At 39.1% G+C, this 15,913-nt stretch overlaps 1 protein-coding gene across 1 annotated transcript in view; it reads right to left on the bottom strand.

The window, feature by feature from the left end:
• The window catches only part of CLNK (cytokine dependent hematopoietic cell linker), a 38,750-nt gene extending 23,042 nt beyond the window's left edge, over positions 1-15,708 (bottom strand). The window contains exons 1-6 of the mRNA XM_029085853.1: positions 15,575-15,708; positions 10,971-11,042; positions 9,928-10,006; positions 2,475-2,637; positions 653-732; positions 302-347 (exon numbers count right to left, since the gene is read on the bottom strand). Coding sequence (XP_028941686.1) covers positions 302-347; positions 653-732; positions 2,475-2,637; positions 9,928-10,006; positions 10,971-11,042; positions 15,575-15,708 — 574 coding nt within the window. The remainder of the gene's footprint in view (positions 1-301; positions 348-652; positions 733-2,474; positions 2,638-9,927; positions 10,007-10,970; positions 11,043-15,574) is intronic.
• Between the last annotated feature and the right edge of the window lie 205 nt (positions 15,709-15,913).

The following is a 15,913-nucleotide window of genomic DNA, read 5'->3' as shown; positions in this document are numbered from 1 at the left end:
AGGGAAAAGGAAAACTTGACTTTTAAATTGAAAGACTGTTTTTTCCTCCCCTTGAGGAACAGAGAACTCATGAGACAAAATATCAAAATATATATCCTTTTGTAAATAATTACTTTGATGTTAGATAGTTTCAAAAGTATTGCAAATTTTGCAGTATGATTATTTTGGAAAGGAACTGCTGTTCTGAAAACCATGTCTATTCTATCAGCCATCTGCAATCTGTGCTTATGTACAAAATATAAATATGGAAGCAACAGTTTCTATTTTTGATTGCAGAAATGGATAGATTTTTTTATTATACCTCTAACACTTGGCATGCTCCTCCCCTCCAGAACAGACATGTGTTTCTGTTAATAAAACAAAATAAAGATGTGGTGTTAGTCATAATCCTTGAAACTAGGGCAAGTAGAAACAGCACTGCTCCTGACTGGGATGTCTCTAATGCTCAGTAGGTCCCTGGCAGTTGACAAGTGAAAGTGAGTCTCAAGGACATTGGCACAAAGTGAAAACAGAATGGCTCACAGGAACTTGGGCGACCTTGTACAATAGAATGTTATGTGGCTAAGACTTTAAATAGACTGCACTTAGCTTTAAATGATATTACAGAAAAGGAGATGTCTGTTTGTGAATAGGGTTTAAGATCTTTACTTACAGCTGAGTGTTGAGGGGGCTGAGATATGTGCTGCCTGTGCACTGGGGAAGTGGTACCTGAAGGCCTTAAACAACGTTTATCTGTAAAAGAGGAAAAGAAAAGCAAGCCTGAGTAGTTCAGTAATACTATGTGTTAAGAAGAAGAGGTTTTCATGTTCAAAATATGTTTTTCAGGTCAGATCTTGCAATTTTTATAAAGCATTTTAATTTTTTCCTTTTCGGAACTTAACTGTTACTTTAGTAGCTGTATTGAGGACACAAGCAAGACCTTGGTGATAGCCTGGTGGTTAACTTCCTCAATGTGGTTAAAAAAAAAAAGCCTTCATAAGTTGATACACAGTTAAGTCAGGCATTTGACCTAAACTGTAAATAGGTTAGTAAATTTGTTTTTAATTTGAACCTTTGTTCTTGCAAATACTATTGTGCTGTTCTGGTTTTGTGAGGGGTGTGGGGGAGAGCTTTTTAATTTTTACTTTAGCTTTTAATGAACACTGCACCCATGACTATCTAAAAGAAATGCATAGGTTGTACACTAGCATGTGTTTTTGAGTCATTGATTTTGTTTCTCAAGGGCATTGTTATTTGTCTAGGAAAGATGACAAAATAGAATGTTAGCATTGAGTTTTGCCTTTCTGAAATACATTTTCAGACCTTTCCTCGCTCTTGTATCCTGCCACATTATAGTTACTGGGCATAACACACAGGCAAAAAGCAGCTTTTTGTTTAATATGCTTTCTCTGAAATTGCAAAACAAAAATGGTGTCTTTTCGGTATTTTAAGACAGTCTTACGTAAACAACAAAAGATACTGACTGCTGACTGAAAGCCTTTACTACTAACCAAGATAAAACCACTACTTGAAATTTACTTCAGATTTCCAAATAAAATGCACAAATGACTCTTTGGAACATAGGGTAGAATATCTGGATGTTCAGGCTGATTGTGATCTGCTCACACGCTGATAAATTTACTCACATCTATTTAGCTTAGACATCAAATTAACTCTCACAGAAATCAGTAGAAAAATCTTTGCTGACTTTGATGTGAACTGGAGCAAGCTTTCACATGTGTATTGATCCTGTATTTTCAGATATTTTTGGTTTCTGGTTTCCATTCTTTCTCATCTACGATTTCTCCCAGTTTTTAGTGATTTAAAACTTTCACAGCATGTTTATAATGGCTTCAAACAATAGAAAGCTAGGATGATATTTCACTTCCTGAAATGGGATATTAATTGGCCATGTATGTTTGGGCATTAAATGTGATTTAGAATGGCTTTAGTAAACCGAAACTTGATTAATGCAGCTATCTTGCAAGGTTAAGAATGCCTGAGAATTACACTCAAAGTAATTGCTCACTACTGCTATTGAAAGCAGCAGAGAATGCCTTTAAAAAATTACTAGATTTTTTCATCTGCAAATTACCATCTGGAGAAAAGTTTCATGTATTCTTTAATATGTTTTCCATCTTAAAGGTTTTCAGGCTTAAATAGCAGTGGGCTTTTCTGAAATGGTTGTGGATTTGACCAGTCAATTTTTTTTCACTTTCCAGGTGGAATGGGATCACAGAATTTCTCCCATGAAGGTAAAATTAAAATTACAAAAGCAGAGTGTAAGTATTCATTTAACATAATCTAATGGAAATAAGGGTAACTGCTGAATATGAAGATGCAGACAAAACTTTTCTATTGTTCTTACCCACCAGTGTTTTATTTTTCAGTTGAACCATTTAATTAAAAAAAATATCCAGACTGAAAACGCCAGATCTGTACTGTTCCTCTTCACCTCTAGGTGCGGTTCACTTTCTGCAGACAGCAAAAGTTACCTGCATATTCAGATTCCTGAAGAGGTTTGGCAGGAAGGATGCTCAAAGCATGGATGGCCTCCAGAGTGGAAGAACTTACAGTCTCATAATCATCATCTTCCTCCTCAGATACCTTGGAGGAAGACTGTAAGTCACTCTTGCCCTTCATTGTCAAATCTCCATTCTGGACAGAAGAAGAGATATACAGCTAAGTTCAAGATTAATCTCAGGTTTGGAAATATTTGATTACCATAACCAGATGTTTTGGTGTACAGGAAATTTTCTGATGGAAATTGAATGGTTGGAAAGTAGTTGTGAAAGGGTTTTGAGGATCTAAATTTTTAATTTAGATTCATAAAATAGCCATTTGGGAGACTGGTTAGGTCTCTCTCTGAGTTTGGTCTGTTGCTACTCTTGAAAATATAATGACAGTGTTTAATTTTATGATCATTGCAGACATTTGAAACTGTGCCTTTCATTATAATATCATCCATGTGGTATTTGTATTGTACTGACTGTTTACATATGTTACTTGCAAGAATATATTAACTAGCTCATCACAAATGTCATGTTTTGAAATAAAAACATTCACTGTTTTTGAGAATTTGTGCTAGCAAATGTGCAGTCCAAGTGAATGCAGTGATAGCAAGTATGTGTTGAACAATGGAGTCCACAGAAATGTGGTGCTGAGGGTGACTCAGGAAGTCTCTGGTTGTGTCTATACACTTGTACTAGCTATATTCAAGAGTATTTTCTGCAGTGCTGCTTCACCCTTCATACTGTTTACATGCTGGAACATAACCAGTGGCTTCCTTCAGGAGGAGACATGCACAAACAGCACAGAGCTGAGATTACTGCTGAGTGAACTCGGCTGAAGGCAGTCAGTGTCTTTGTAAGTCTTGTTACCAGAGACAGTATAGGTGCATCCATGCACTTGGATCTTCCCTGATGTTTGTTTTCATCATTTCTTGAACTCACTAGTAATGGGGAATCAATAGCTTCCACTAGTCAACTGTCCTTTCAGTACATGTTTTTTCTTTTGAGTGGTACAAATTAAACCAATTTGTTTTACCCTGCAAGGACACTAAAAATTTGATTACTATCCACTTTATTTCAACATTTATTATGCTTAATGCCTACAACTGTATTTCCTTTTAGTCTTCTTACTAAGCAAGTACAATTCTTTAAAACTTTACTGAGTTGTCAACCAAGATTTTGAACCTCATTGTTACTTTCCTGTGAACTCTCCCCGGGTTGTACACATCTTTATTACAACATCAAGCAGACCTCCAAGAAGTGTTCTTGATAGTACATTTCAGGGTGAGGCTTGCTTTTTTATAACAATACATTAAAAAAATGCCACCACACCCTAGACAGACCCTTGCAGAATACCTGGGTTTGCAGGCTCTTCTGCTGCATAGCTCTTTCCAGTTCAGTAGCAGACTACTGTCAGCTAGGCTGAGGGTGGGCATTTTTTCAATCAATTGTGCAAACATTTCACAAACTTTCACCTAAACCAGGTTTCCAGGTTTCTACTTGTGAGACTGTCTTCTGGGAAATGTCAAAGACCTAACAAAAATCAAGATGTAGCACATCTAGTGTTTTCTTTCTGCCCGTTATGATTGTATTTCTTCCAAGAAGGAAATGACTTTGGTCTGAGGAGTTGATGAGATGTTCTTCATGTTCACATTTCCAATTTTTTACATAATCAGTCTTATTATTTCCAAAAGATGCTTTCAGACTGACTTTGTTTAATAGTCTCTCCAGAACCCTCAGGATTTGCTTGCTTTCTTGTAAGAAATTGAGGTTACCACTGTTCTTTCCCATTGCTTCAGGAACTCAGGACTCCTTGGAGAGTTCCCAAAGATAATCAATTAAAGTCTCAGAAATTACATAAAATATTTCCTTAAGTGCTTTAGCACAAGTAAATATTCTCCTGGCTGTTCTTTCCCTGTTCTGCTCTGCGCTATTACTGCCTTCTAGTTGGTATTAATCTCATATAGCGTTTGATTGTAATTAACCTTTCTATGAAAACTGAAGCAGCCAAAGTATTGATTGCTTCAACCTTCTTTAGTCATCCTTTACTTGTTCAACTTCCTTATTAAGCAATAAACCTGTGCTTTCTTTTAATCTTCCTCTGACTTGTAAGGTATTTGCAGTCTTTTCTTATATGCCTGAGCTGAAACTCAAAATGAGCTTTCAGATGCAAATGGAAAGACATTGAAATGTGTACTGTTAGCTGTTCAGCTTTCATTTGCATAGGTTACATATTAAACCTTGAGGTTTATCACTTATGTACTTGTTCAGCCTAACTCCTGTTATTTTCACATGATCTTATGATAAAGGTGTATTTTAAATTCAGACTGTAAATGGAGAATTGACGAGTGAGTCATTTCACTAATCTAGCTCCCACTAAAACAAAATAAAAGTTCTCATATATACTTCAAAATTCTCATGCTTTATTTTGCATTAACAAACAGTGAGGATTACATTTTCTGTTACCAGTGTTATAGCCAAGACAATATTAACACACATCAGGAAGTGAAAGAAAAGTAAAATTTTAGGAAGAACAGTGTGGTACTTACAAAATGATAGGTAGCAACAGGAATAGTTCTTCTGTTTTCTGTATGAAATGGAGAAAAAATGTCAGCAGGTGTCATTCTGTAGAAAATTATACAATAACTAATAACTTATAAAAAGGAATAAAAATCTGCCAATTATACAGTATTGTACAGATACTGAAACAAAGGATATGAAGTAAATCCACTCGTGAGTTTGTTGACCTATGCAAAGCATGAGGAAATAGCTCTGTGGAAATGGGATTTACAACCACTGGGATGTCTAAGCCCACCCACAGAAAATACCCGGAGAAGGATGTGCTTGGATGCCTTTCTCTCTTCTGAGTTTTGCTGCTTGGTGCAGAACTGTAAGGGCTCACCCCGGTGGGCTTGGGGATCCTGGTCTGGAAATCCCTCTTCTGAATAGAAACATATCTTATTCCTTTGGTGGCAGAAGAATATCTGGCCTCCTGCTTTCAAGACTGAACTGGAAAATGAGTTGTGCTGATGCCTTTTCTGTAGTAGCACAGCACTTGCTCAGGAAATTGAAATCCTGGTTTCAGCTTGAGAAACACCAAATTCATGTTTCCCAAAATTGAGAACACTCCAACTACCAGACTATAAACTATTCTAGGTAGTAGCTGTCTGCCCATGGAAGTTGTCTCATGGTATAGCTGGGAGAGTACAAGTTACAGGGCCAAAGAGCTGGTGAACAGGAGAGTGAGTTCACTTGAGAAGAGGCTCCCAAGTTCTGCTGTTAACCGGATTTACACATTTAATCTAGTGACTGTTTAATGCAAAACAGCCATGGTATGTCCTTGCCCAGTATGTGCTCTTGTGCTGGGCTGCTGAATCAATCCTTTCTTGGGCTGCCTGCAGCCTCACAAATCTTGCATCTGTGGCTCCACAACAGCCTAATTTCAAAAACAGAGCATGAAAGTCCTTCTATAAAGCCTAACCTATAACATATAATTACAGCATGCTCTAATGCTTAGGCAGAAGGGAGAATTATGGACTGGAACCCTTTTATGCCAAGGAGAGACTTAAAACCAGACCCACTTCGTTCCCAGGTGTTGTACCCTGTGCAAGTGTGTGAAGGACAGAACGGGCAGCATCCCACAACCCTCCTGTGCAGCTGTGTTTTGAAAGAAGCCAGTCTTTACCTAAACGGCCTCCTTACTACTCACTATTGTTCTTTTAAGGTCTGAATACTGCATGAGCCTGATATTTCAGAGTTTTTTATACCCCAGCAGATGGCATAAAATGTTCACTTATTCAATATATGTAGTGCGTCTCTGCTGGGAGGGGTGGCGGTGGGAAGGGCAGGAAGTGTTATTCATGCAAACTAGTTGTCTGATTTTCTGTTTAGTTATGCTGGTGCAAATGAGAAGTAAGCCTGGTTGGATCAATGACATTGCAGAGGAAAGTTGATGTATATGAGAATAATTAGTTGGCACCAATATACTACTGAAAAAAAGGCAGTCAGTGTCTTAAATTGTAGCCTTTTTACTTCTGTTAATAAAAATGGTTATTCTATCATCAACAATAAGAAATAAATAACAGTGGTAAACACTGAAGATATTAGCCATGCATTTCATGGCTTAGTGCTAAAAGGGGACAGTTTGACACAAGCCTTTGGAGTGATTTATTGCTATCCAATATCAGTTTACAATTTGATATCCAGGTTAGTTTATGATCTGTTCTGTTACGCAGGGATCACCAGTGTTTGGAGGACTCTAGCCATCCCTCTCCTTTTCTTCTAACACCTCCTTTGCACAGTGTGAGAAAAGGAAGAGGCAGCGTTGCGGGTATTCCTTTTACATAAGGTGAATGCCCAAATACTTGCTCTGTGCTAGCTGAGGAGTGCAAACTAGCTAGACACCACTCCTTGTGTAATTTAAGGATGACATTTTGGTAGTGAAGATGGATATTTCATTCTGTCAGCTATGAGAAGTGCTGCATGCCATCTGAGTGGTGTGGAAGACTGTTGAAGATGTTCACTGCTTGGGGGGAGACTATTTCTGCTATTTACTATATATATCACCCTGGAACATCCAATTTCCTGGCTTCTGTTGCACTGGCTGCTGTACAGGGATGAAAGAGGGCAGACTCTTTGTGCCAGGTAGTTGCAATCAGCGGGACATTCTGACATCAATATTTTTTTCACTGGAAGCTAAAGATTTACAGCTGGCAGGAATCAGAGTTTTCTCAAGCTATAGGAACTGATCGTATTTTATTCAGTCTGTAAATTTTTGTGGCTTTGGTACATCCTCTGTGAAATTACTAAATAGAATATATCAGTTATCATAGAATCACAGAACAGTTTGTTTGGATAAGACCATTCCCATCACCTAGTCGAACTGTAAACCTAGCATTGCCAAATTCACCACTAAAGAGTGTCCCCAAGTACCACATCTACACGTCCTTTAAATACCTCCAGGGATGGTGACTCCACCACTTCCCTGGGCAGCCTATTCCAATACTTGACAACCCTTTCAGTGAAGATTTTTTTCCTAATATCCAACCTAAACCTTCCCTGGTGCAACTTAAGGCCATTCCCTCTTGTCCTATCACTTGTTATTTGGGAGAAGAGACCAACACCCACCTCACTACAACTTCCTTTAAGGTACTTGTAGAGAGCAATAAGGTCTCCCCTCAGCCTCCTTTTCTCCACACTAAACAATCCCAGTTCCCTCAGCCACTCCTCATAAGACTTGTTCTCCAGCCCCTTCACCAGCTTTGTTGCCCTTTTCTGCACACGCTCCAGCAACTCAATGTCCTTCTTGTAGTGAGGGGCCCAAAACTGAACCCAGTACTTGAGGTGCGGCCTCACCTGTGCAGAGTATAGAGGCACAATCACCCTACTCCTGCTGGCCACACTGTTTCTGATACAAGCCAGGATGCCATTGGCCTTCTTGGCCACCTGAGCACACTGTTGGCTCATGTTCATCTGGCTGTTGACCAACACTCCCAGGTCCTTTTCTTCTGGGCAGCTTTCCAGTCACTCCTCCCCAAGCCTGTAGCGTTGCATGGGGTTGTTGTGACCCAAGTACAGGACTTGGCACTTGGCCTTGTTAGACCTCATATAGTTGACCTCAGCCCATCAATCCAGCCTGTCCAGATCTCTCTGTAGAGCCTTCCTACCCTCAAACAGATCAACACTTCCACCCAGCTTGGTGTCATCTGCAAACTTACTGAGGGTGTACTCAATCCCCTCATTCAGATCATTGATAAAGATATTAAACAGATCTGACCCCAAAACTGAGCCCTGGGGAACACCACATGTGACTGGCTGCCAAGTGGGTTTAGCTCCATTCACCACAACTCTCGGGGCTTGGCCATGCACCCAGTTTTTTACCCAGCAAGGAGTGCACCTGTCTAAGCCTTGAGCCACCAGCTTCTCTAGGAGAATGCTTTGGGGGACATTTATAACAATAGTAAGGTGTTATATTTCTATGGCATATGTGTGGGTGTGTTTCTGCCAGTTGACAGAATGCCTGATGTCAAAGGACAAAAGGGAATAAATTAATTTCTCTTTAATTTGCACAGGAATAAAATTGTGCACATTTTTTGGCAACCTTGCCTGCTTTTCATAGTGACCTAAAAGAAGTCTTTTCAAAAGGGTGGCAGGTTAGCAATTTGTACGTGAAACCGCAACATCAGAAATGTAGCCCTTCTTTAAATGAGAAAGCAGAAGGTAAATCTGTTCCCACCTACTTCTGTGAGTCTATGAATGCACAGTGTTTTTTCACTCCATGTTTGTGGTGTTTCAGCCAGGGACAGAAACCGATAAAGTATTGTGTGTTGTATATTAATGAACCTTGTGATGCTGATAGTGTGTCTCCTAACCACTTCAATAGAAAGAAATGAGGCTGGAAATGCTGCAGGAAAGAACCTGCATAGGAGTTTGCAGAGTCACTTTTTTCTGTCTGGTCCAAAATTATGGTGTAAATACTTGTCCTGTTAAGTATATTGGCATCTTCCTCTAGCCTCTAGAGGGGTGAAGCAAGACAAGTAGAAGCTTCCTGAATTGTATAGGTTTAATTCCAAGACCAAGCAAAACGTTAGGCAGGTTTTGCTTCAGAGACTATGAAAAAGGCATGTGAATAAATGCCAGTTATGGTGAACTTTTATGATATGGCCAGCTATCCATAGAGAATAAAAGACTTGCAATAAGATGATAGACTGCTGTGTTTTATTTTTCCAGAACTGCTTTTCCAATCCTAAATCTAAATCTTCTGTGTTATACTGATATTTAACCAATTTAAGCAAACTTCACATAGCACAATAAACATATGGTATGACAACTAAATCTGTCTAGTTGTGCCCCTATTTAGTTAGATAATTTTATATGCTTTGCATTAAATACGTCTTAGCTCAGCTACAGTTGTGAAATATGGTATCGTTTTCCACAGACTTAAGTAGAAGCAATGTTTTACTTATGAAATCAAGCTGATTTAAACACATGCTTTCTTCTGACCATAATGTGTGATGGAATTGGATTTAGAGATCCTGTGTCATTGTCCTGTTGTTTTGGACCAGGAAACAGTAAAAAGAGAGGAATCCTTCATGAGTAGCGGCAGAGGAAAAAGGAAAGTTCCCTTAGTCGCTTTCTAGAAGTCATCAGCCAATGTAATGTTTTTCAGTCTCCAACAAGAGGATGATTTCTTGATGGCTTTTTGCAGTGTATGACATGAAGCCAACATTTTTTGGGGGCACTCTGGAAATAAACAACCTTTTGCCTTCTTCATTAGTGGGTATCCAGTTTCCAGTTAGTGGATATCCATTTCTTTTCCTTTATCTTACAATTAATTTGAATTTTTATGATCTTACAATGTTCTGATCCTTTATACTTTGCACGTTCCAAACTATCACTGACTGAGTAGTAAGTATGGTAAAAAGATAAGCTACAGTACTTTCTTTTTCAGTACTGAGATAATTTTACCTTTTGGCTGTATATCCAGATTCATTGCTGCACATATGTTTGGGCAAGACCTGAAGACATAAAAAAACCCCAATCCACTTTAATATTAGAAATTGCCATTCTTTTATGAAACTTCTCAAAGAGTCTAGCCTAATAGAATGAGTGAAAGCTGCAAGGATAATAATTAAATTTGAAAAATTATTTGGCAAATTTAGAAATTCAACAATCTTGGGTCAGACCCTGTATTTTGTTCACTTACAGCTCCAAGTTTGGTGCAGTTACAGAGAACTCCACTCATTTTGTGAACATTCATTTTCGACATAAATATTGTAACAGCCTTGGTATATTGTTTGAGGGATGAATTTGCTTTGGGAGATAGGAGCTAAACCTCTCTTTTAGCATGCAGCTGTGCCACTGCACATGGCTCCCTTCCCATTTTGTCAGCCAACAGGGTAAATATAACAATTTCCCTCAGTCCTGATTCTTCCATCCTGCAATTACTCTGCCATAGGGAATATATGAGATATATTGACTCATAAGAAACACATAAATGGGTCTTGACCTTACTCTGGTGTCCTGGATGGTGGTTCTCTTACCATCACCCTCTTTACCCCCTGGACTTTAGCTCTCTATCAGCTTCTTCAGCAACATTTATGGATCATTTCAGTAGTAGTACTTAGTATTGTGAAACAACAAGAAATATTTTGCAAGATGCAGCCAAGGACTGCCTTAATGCACACTTATTTTATCTAGTATTAAGCATCCACCCTTGGAATGGCCCAAAGTTTGTGAAATACCAACATAAATCTCTGAGTTTCAACTGCCCCACTCTTAGAATTACAAAATAATTTAGGTTAGCAGCAGCTTTTGAACAAAGAGTGAAGCTGAGTGGTTTCCTGTTCAGTGGGCAGGCTGTAAACCACACTAGAGTCATCTGGTCTTATGCTGTCTGCTGCTTAGAGCACAGACACATCAATAATAAAACTTTTATTGATGTTACTTATCAGTGCTTTAAAAAGTAAATTATTTACTTACTTATTTTTTGGCAAAGTTGTCTTCCTGCTGTTTGAATCTACTGGGTGATGTACTATTGTTTTCCTGTTAGATCTGACACAATAGAACAAAGCTTATTGTTAGCAAGGGGAGCAAGTTGGGAAGAAATGTGAGTGCAAGCAGAGTTGAAAAACAAATTTTCAAATCTGGGAAATGCATATATGTAAATGATTCCCTTTTTCTTTACCTCAAACATTTACATTCTCTGAATATTTTGCTGATTTTCTTGTTGTCTTCAACTACTTGGAAAAAAGAACAATGATTTCCTGCTGAGTGAATCAGTTGGAAACTAAATTCCTGCATCCAGTGTTTTGGTTTCTTTAGAGTAGTGTACTTATTGAACTCTTGTACAACTGAATAGGAATTAAAACCCAGGGGCACCTGTCCAAGATCTCTGTTGCTAGTAAAATACTTGCTGATACCAGCGATGTAGCTATCAAAGTAACAGAGATCAGTTCTCTTGGCCTCTCTACTTCTGGTTGCTCTCCTTGTTTTACACGTGTAAAACACTACTGATCTGTAAATTCTTGAAACAAAAACTGAGATGATTTCAACTTTTACCCCTTTGACTAGCAGAGACTTCAGTGTTATGTCACCAGATAATTCCTATAGAGTGTAAAGATGGTCATGTTCTCTTGAACAATGTCACTTGGACCTAGCCCTGCCCAAATTCCTTTAAATTCATAAATCCTATTATCAATGTTGCCAAATCAATTTCAGTTTTTCTTTATAAACATGCCCCCAAATCCTATTAAAAAAACCCCAAACCAACACCCTCCCCTACCCCTTTAATCAATATTTGAATGTGTACATTGATAATTTTTCTAATTATCAGTGTGGAAATACTAAAGGGCACAAATACAAAGGTGCAAATTTTAGAGGAATGAGAAGACATGATTTTCTTTTCAGTTGTGGAGTTAGCACAGAGTATATGCTTGAACAGTTGCTGTAACTATAGAGAATTTTGGTTAAATGGTTAAATCTATACTGCTGAGTTGTCATCTCTCTGGAACATCAGGAATACAAACAGGTAACTGATTTCTGTCATCTCCATGGTCTTTATCATTCATGTGTATTTTTTTGTAATTTAAAAGAACAATTTCATTCTTTGCAAAACTCTTCCCCCAGCTCCCCCTAAGGCAGTGTGCATTATGAATGCAAAAGTTATTGCATATGAATGTTACACATACAGTGAGCATGATTTTAGTGTGTTTGAACTTACTGCATTCCTCCCTGACCCTTCTGTTGGCGAATTTCCCACCATACACCTTGAGAGTGACCTTCTGCAAGTTCCCCCTTGCCTACAGCAGGGAACTATTTCAGTCTGCTTAGTCTGGTTTTTGTCTGTGTGTGAGATGCAGCACTGAGGTTGAATATTTTTGCTGGCTCCCTCCATGTGTCCTTCAGAACTATATACATGTTACTGGTAACTAGTAGCATAAATGGCTCAGAAGTACAGGATTTGCCAGAAACTTGTGGGTTTAGACTGTGAAGACATTCAGCACTTTTTGGGTGATCTATGTTGATAAAATCCCTACCCTGCCTAAAAAAAATAGAAAAAGTCTTCTTCACCATTTTTGCTTTAAAATACAGCTATGCCATTTTAAAATCCCTATGTCTAATTACAAGGCCAAAGCATTTTTCCTTCACAGGATTTTCTTCATTCTCTGATCAATGCTACAGCAACATTGGTCCCTCCTTCTGCAAAAGGGTGAAATTTTATCTATATGGCTTAAGACACTTTCACCTCTTTTAACTTAAGAGGAATGTGGAATTTCATTTAAATGGGTATGTTCTGTAACTTCTACCATTTATAATACTAATTCCAGACTGACCAGATACAAAACCCGTCATTGTGTGTCTGCGATCATGCAGGCAGAGCAGCAATACCCATTAAGCTCAAGATTCAAGTTACATTATGTATGGCCAGAAGACATGCTGGGGAGAAAAAACAAGGGTAGGCTTCATTTTAAGTGATGATTGACTAATATTTATATAACTGCAGACAAATTGTAATGGAGCAGCTACAGAAATTTGGATGACATTTACATTAATGTCAACTGAATTAATCTTGATGGGTTCTGTTGCAATAAATTATGATTAATTTATGATTAAATGGATTTATAAGTTTCTGTTTCAAAAACCTCAAAATTTCATAGAGTCATGAAATTATTAGGTAAATTGTAAGATACTTAATTAATTTGAAAATTTATTTACTTCACAGTATTTAAGAGGATTATTACTAGGGTAAATTTTACTTGCTGGGAATAGACAGTGTCTAAGTCAGTAACTGAAGTACATATGGTAACAGAGAGAAAAGTCCATTTTGTCTTATCTTTATTCTTTTTCGTTTCTTCTGTTTCAACAGTGAAACAATAATAACAACAAAAGTAGCCATCATGTTAAATAGCTCTCCTCTGACTGCAATACTTTATATAAAACAGTTCAATACTGCCTGATGCTTTGTTCAATCAATTACTACATTCCAAATGCCCTGCCATACTCATGTCAAATCGTTCTTCATGAGAGACTGTAAATGGCATAATTTGGCCCAAAATATTCAGAAGCAATTCCCTATTGGTTAAACATTATTGCAGTTATCTGTTTTTGTAGTTACTTATTTTTGCAGTTACTTATTCTTGCAGTTATTTGCATTTTTATTTGTTTTTGTGGAAATTTTTGAGAACTCCTATCATAGGAAGGATCCTCACTGTGCAAGATGATTCACAATCATAAAGTCAGTCCCAGTCCAAGGATGCATAAAACGAGAGAAAACAGGTGGATGCAACTAAGAAATGGGACTTAAGACAGCAAGCTGAAGGTAAAAAAAAAATTGCTAGAAGGAAGGGAATAAAACAGAGAGCATGCAACTCAGTGCTGACTGTAGATGTCTGAAGGGGGTCAGTCCCTAGTCTGAAAATCCAGACACCTGTCAGGCCCATGGAGAGAGAAAACCACCTTTGTATCATTACTACTGTTGAAAGAGGTCAGTAGTATATGTTATAGGCTACTTAATACAACAAAAGGATCCTACTATTTATCACTGATTATCACAGTTCATATCTTAAAGCTATTTTCTAAATAATTGTTTACCAGGGTGATTATTAAGGGATGCTGTCATCCAGAAACTAGCTTGTTTCCTGAAATGGTGGCTGAAGGTGGTATATGCACTGCATGTGGCAGCGTGTTTGGGTTTTGTGGGACTTTGCAATCAGAAGGTCATTCTGTTACATGGTGTTTTGAAAGTGCATTGTACTGTTCATTTTGTTTCCTGGCAATGTGTGTCTCTATAGATGCTGTTACTTAATAGTAGGGTTTGGTTTGGGAGAAGCCTTAGCCACCTCTGCTGTCGCCTTGATTGGGCAAAACTGAAGTCAGTAGGGCAGAAGTAATGCTTAAATCTAACAGCGGATAACATGGTCAAAAAACTCAGAGAGTACATAGCAGAGCCCACTTTTGGAAGTGATAGAGGCAAGTAAGAGAGATCACAAACCTGGCTTGATTGGGCTATCTCACTAATGAAGATAAGCTCAGATTTCAAAGTTGCCTGAACACAGGTGTGCCATGCCATTTTGTGTGCCTGGGTATATCCTGGCCTCCAGATGCTGCTTGGGAGGGAGCTAGGTCTTTTGCAGATCTTGGACTGAACTTCTTTGACTGGTGCCTGTAAGGTTAGGTGTCTCAAAGCTGGGTCCGAAATCTCAGGCTTGCTGAATGGAGCTGCTATGAGCTGGTGAAGAGCAGCTGCCTGAAATGACAACCTCAGTGGTTGCTCAGGCTGCAGAGGAGGTGCATCTCTGTATTTGCGGTATGCAGCTGGGAGCATCAGGCAGACACTTTATTCTGAGGAATAGTGAAGGATATCTCTCCACCATCTTTTTAATGAAATAATTTAGCGATTAGAGGAGGTATGTTGCTTAGTACCTCGATCATTACTGTGTTCTGCTTATATTTGCTCTCAACTGAAAACAAAACATGGATACAAGAACCTGGTGTGGGCTCCCATGCCCCAGTTGAACATGTGCACCTCTTGGCTCTTCACCCGCAGCCTGCTCTGCTGCCTGTGATGAAGGAGGAGTGGTTGGGCAGGTGATGAGCATTTCTCACCAAAATACCCTGCAGTTCTTTTTCTGTGGGTGCTTTCCAGAAAGGAGGCTTGGATGCCACAGGGATAAATTCAAACCTCCCTTTTCCTGAACACCATAGCTATGTGCAGAAGGGCAGTCAGTGGTGGAGTTTCACTGTTCTCACCATCCCTCCTTGGGGCAGCAATCAGATGTGATTTTGGGACCGATCCTGCCAGTAGATGGGAGGTGCAGATGGGGAGTGAATGTCCAAAGAAGGCTGTTCAGGGCCTTGAACAGGCAGAGACGGAATCTCCATATCCTGACTTGCTTGTGGTAGGTGCTCAGCTTTTAACCTCTTTTGAGGTAGCTTTGGACAGGCACAGAGTTGCCTTTCTGTGTATGTGAGATAATTTGCAGTGCACTGTACTGATTCTGGCTGGGATGGAGTTAATTTTCTTCAGAGCAGCTTGGGTGGTGCTGTGCTTTGTATCTGCAACCAGAGCAGTGTTGATAACACACCCGTGTTGTGGCTGTTGCTGAGCTGTACTCCTTTTCCCAGGGAGTGGGCTGGGGGTGGGCAAGAGGTTGGGAGGGGACAGAGTTGGGACAGCTGATCCCAACCGTATGAAGGGATAGTCCATACCATATGACATCGTCGTCAGCAATAAACACCAAGGGAGGGGTTTTTTTAGATGTAGCCACAGCTTAGTGATTGGCTTCACACCACTTGTTGTTTTGTTTTTGTTTTTTCCCTTTCTCTTTCTGTCTTTATCTCAACCCACAAGTTTTTGCACTTTTGTTGGCCCATCTCTCCCCTGTCCCACGAGGTAGAGGGAGCAAGCAGCTCTGCGGAGCTCT

This window comes from Antrostomus carolinensis, unplaced genomic scaffold, assembly GCF_000700745.2.
Source record: "Antrostomus carolinensis isolate BGI_N321 unplaced genomic scaffold, ASM70074v2 scaffold15587, whole genome shotgun sequence".
NCBI lineage: Eukaryota > Metazoa > Chordata > Aves > Caprimulgiformes > Caprimulgidae > Antrostomus > Antrostomus carolinensis.
The sequence above is the reverse complement of the archived record's forward strand: the minus strand, read 5'-3'. Positions and strand labels throughout refer to the sequence as shown.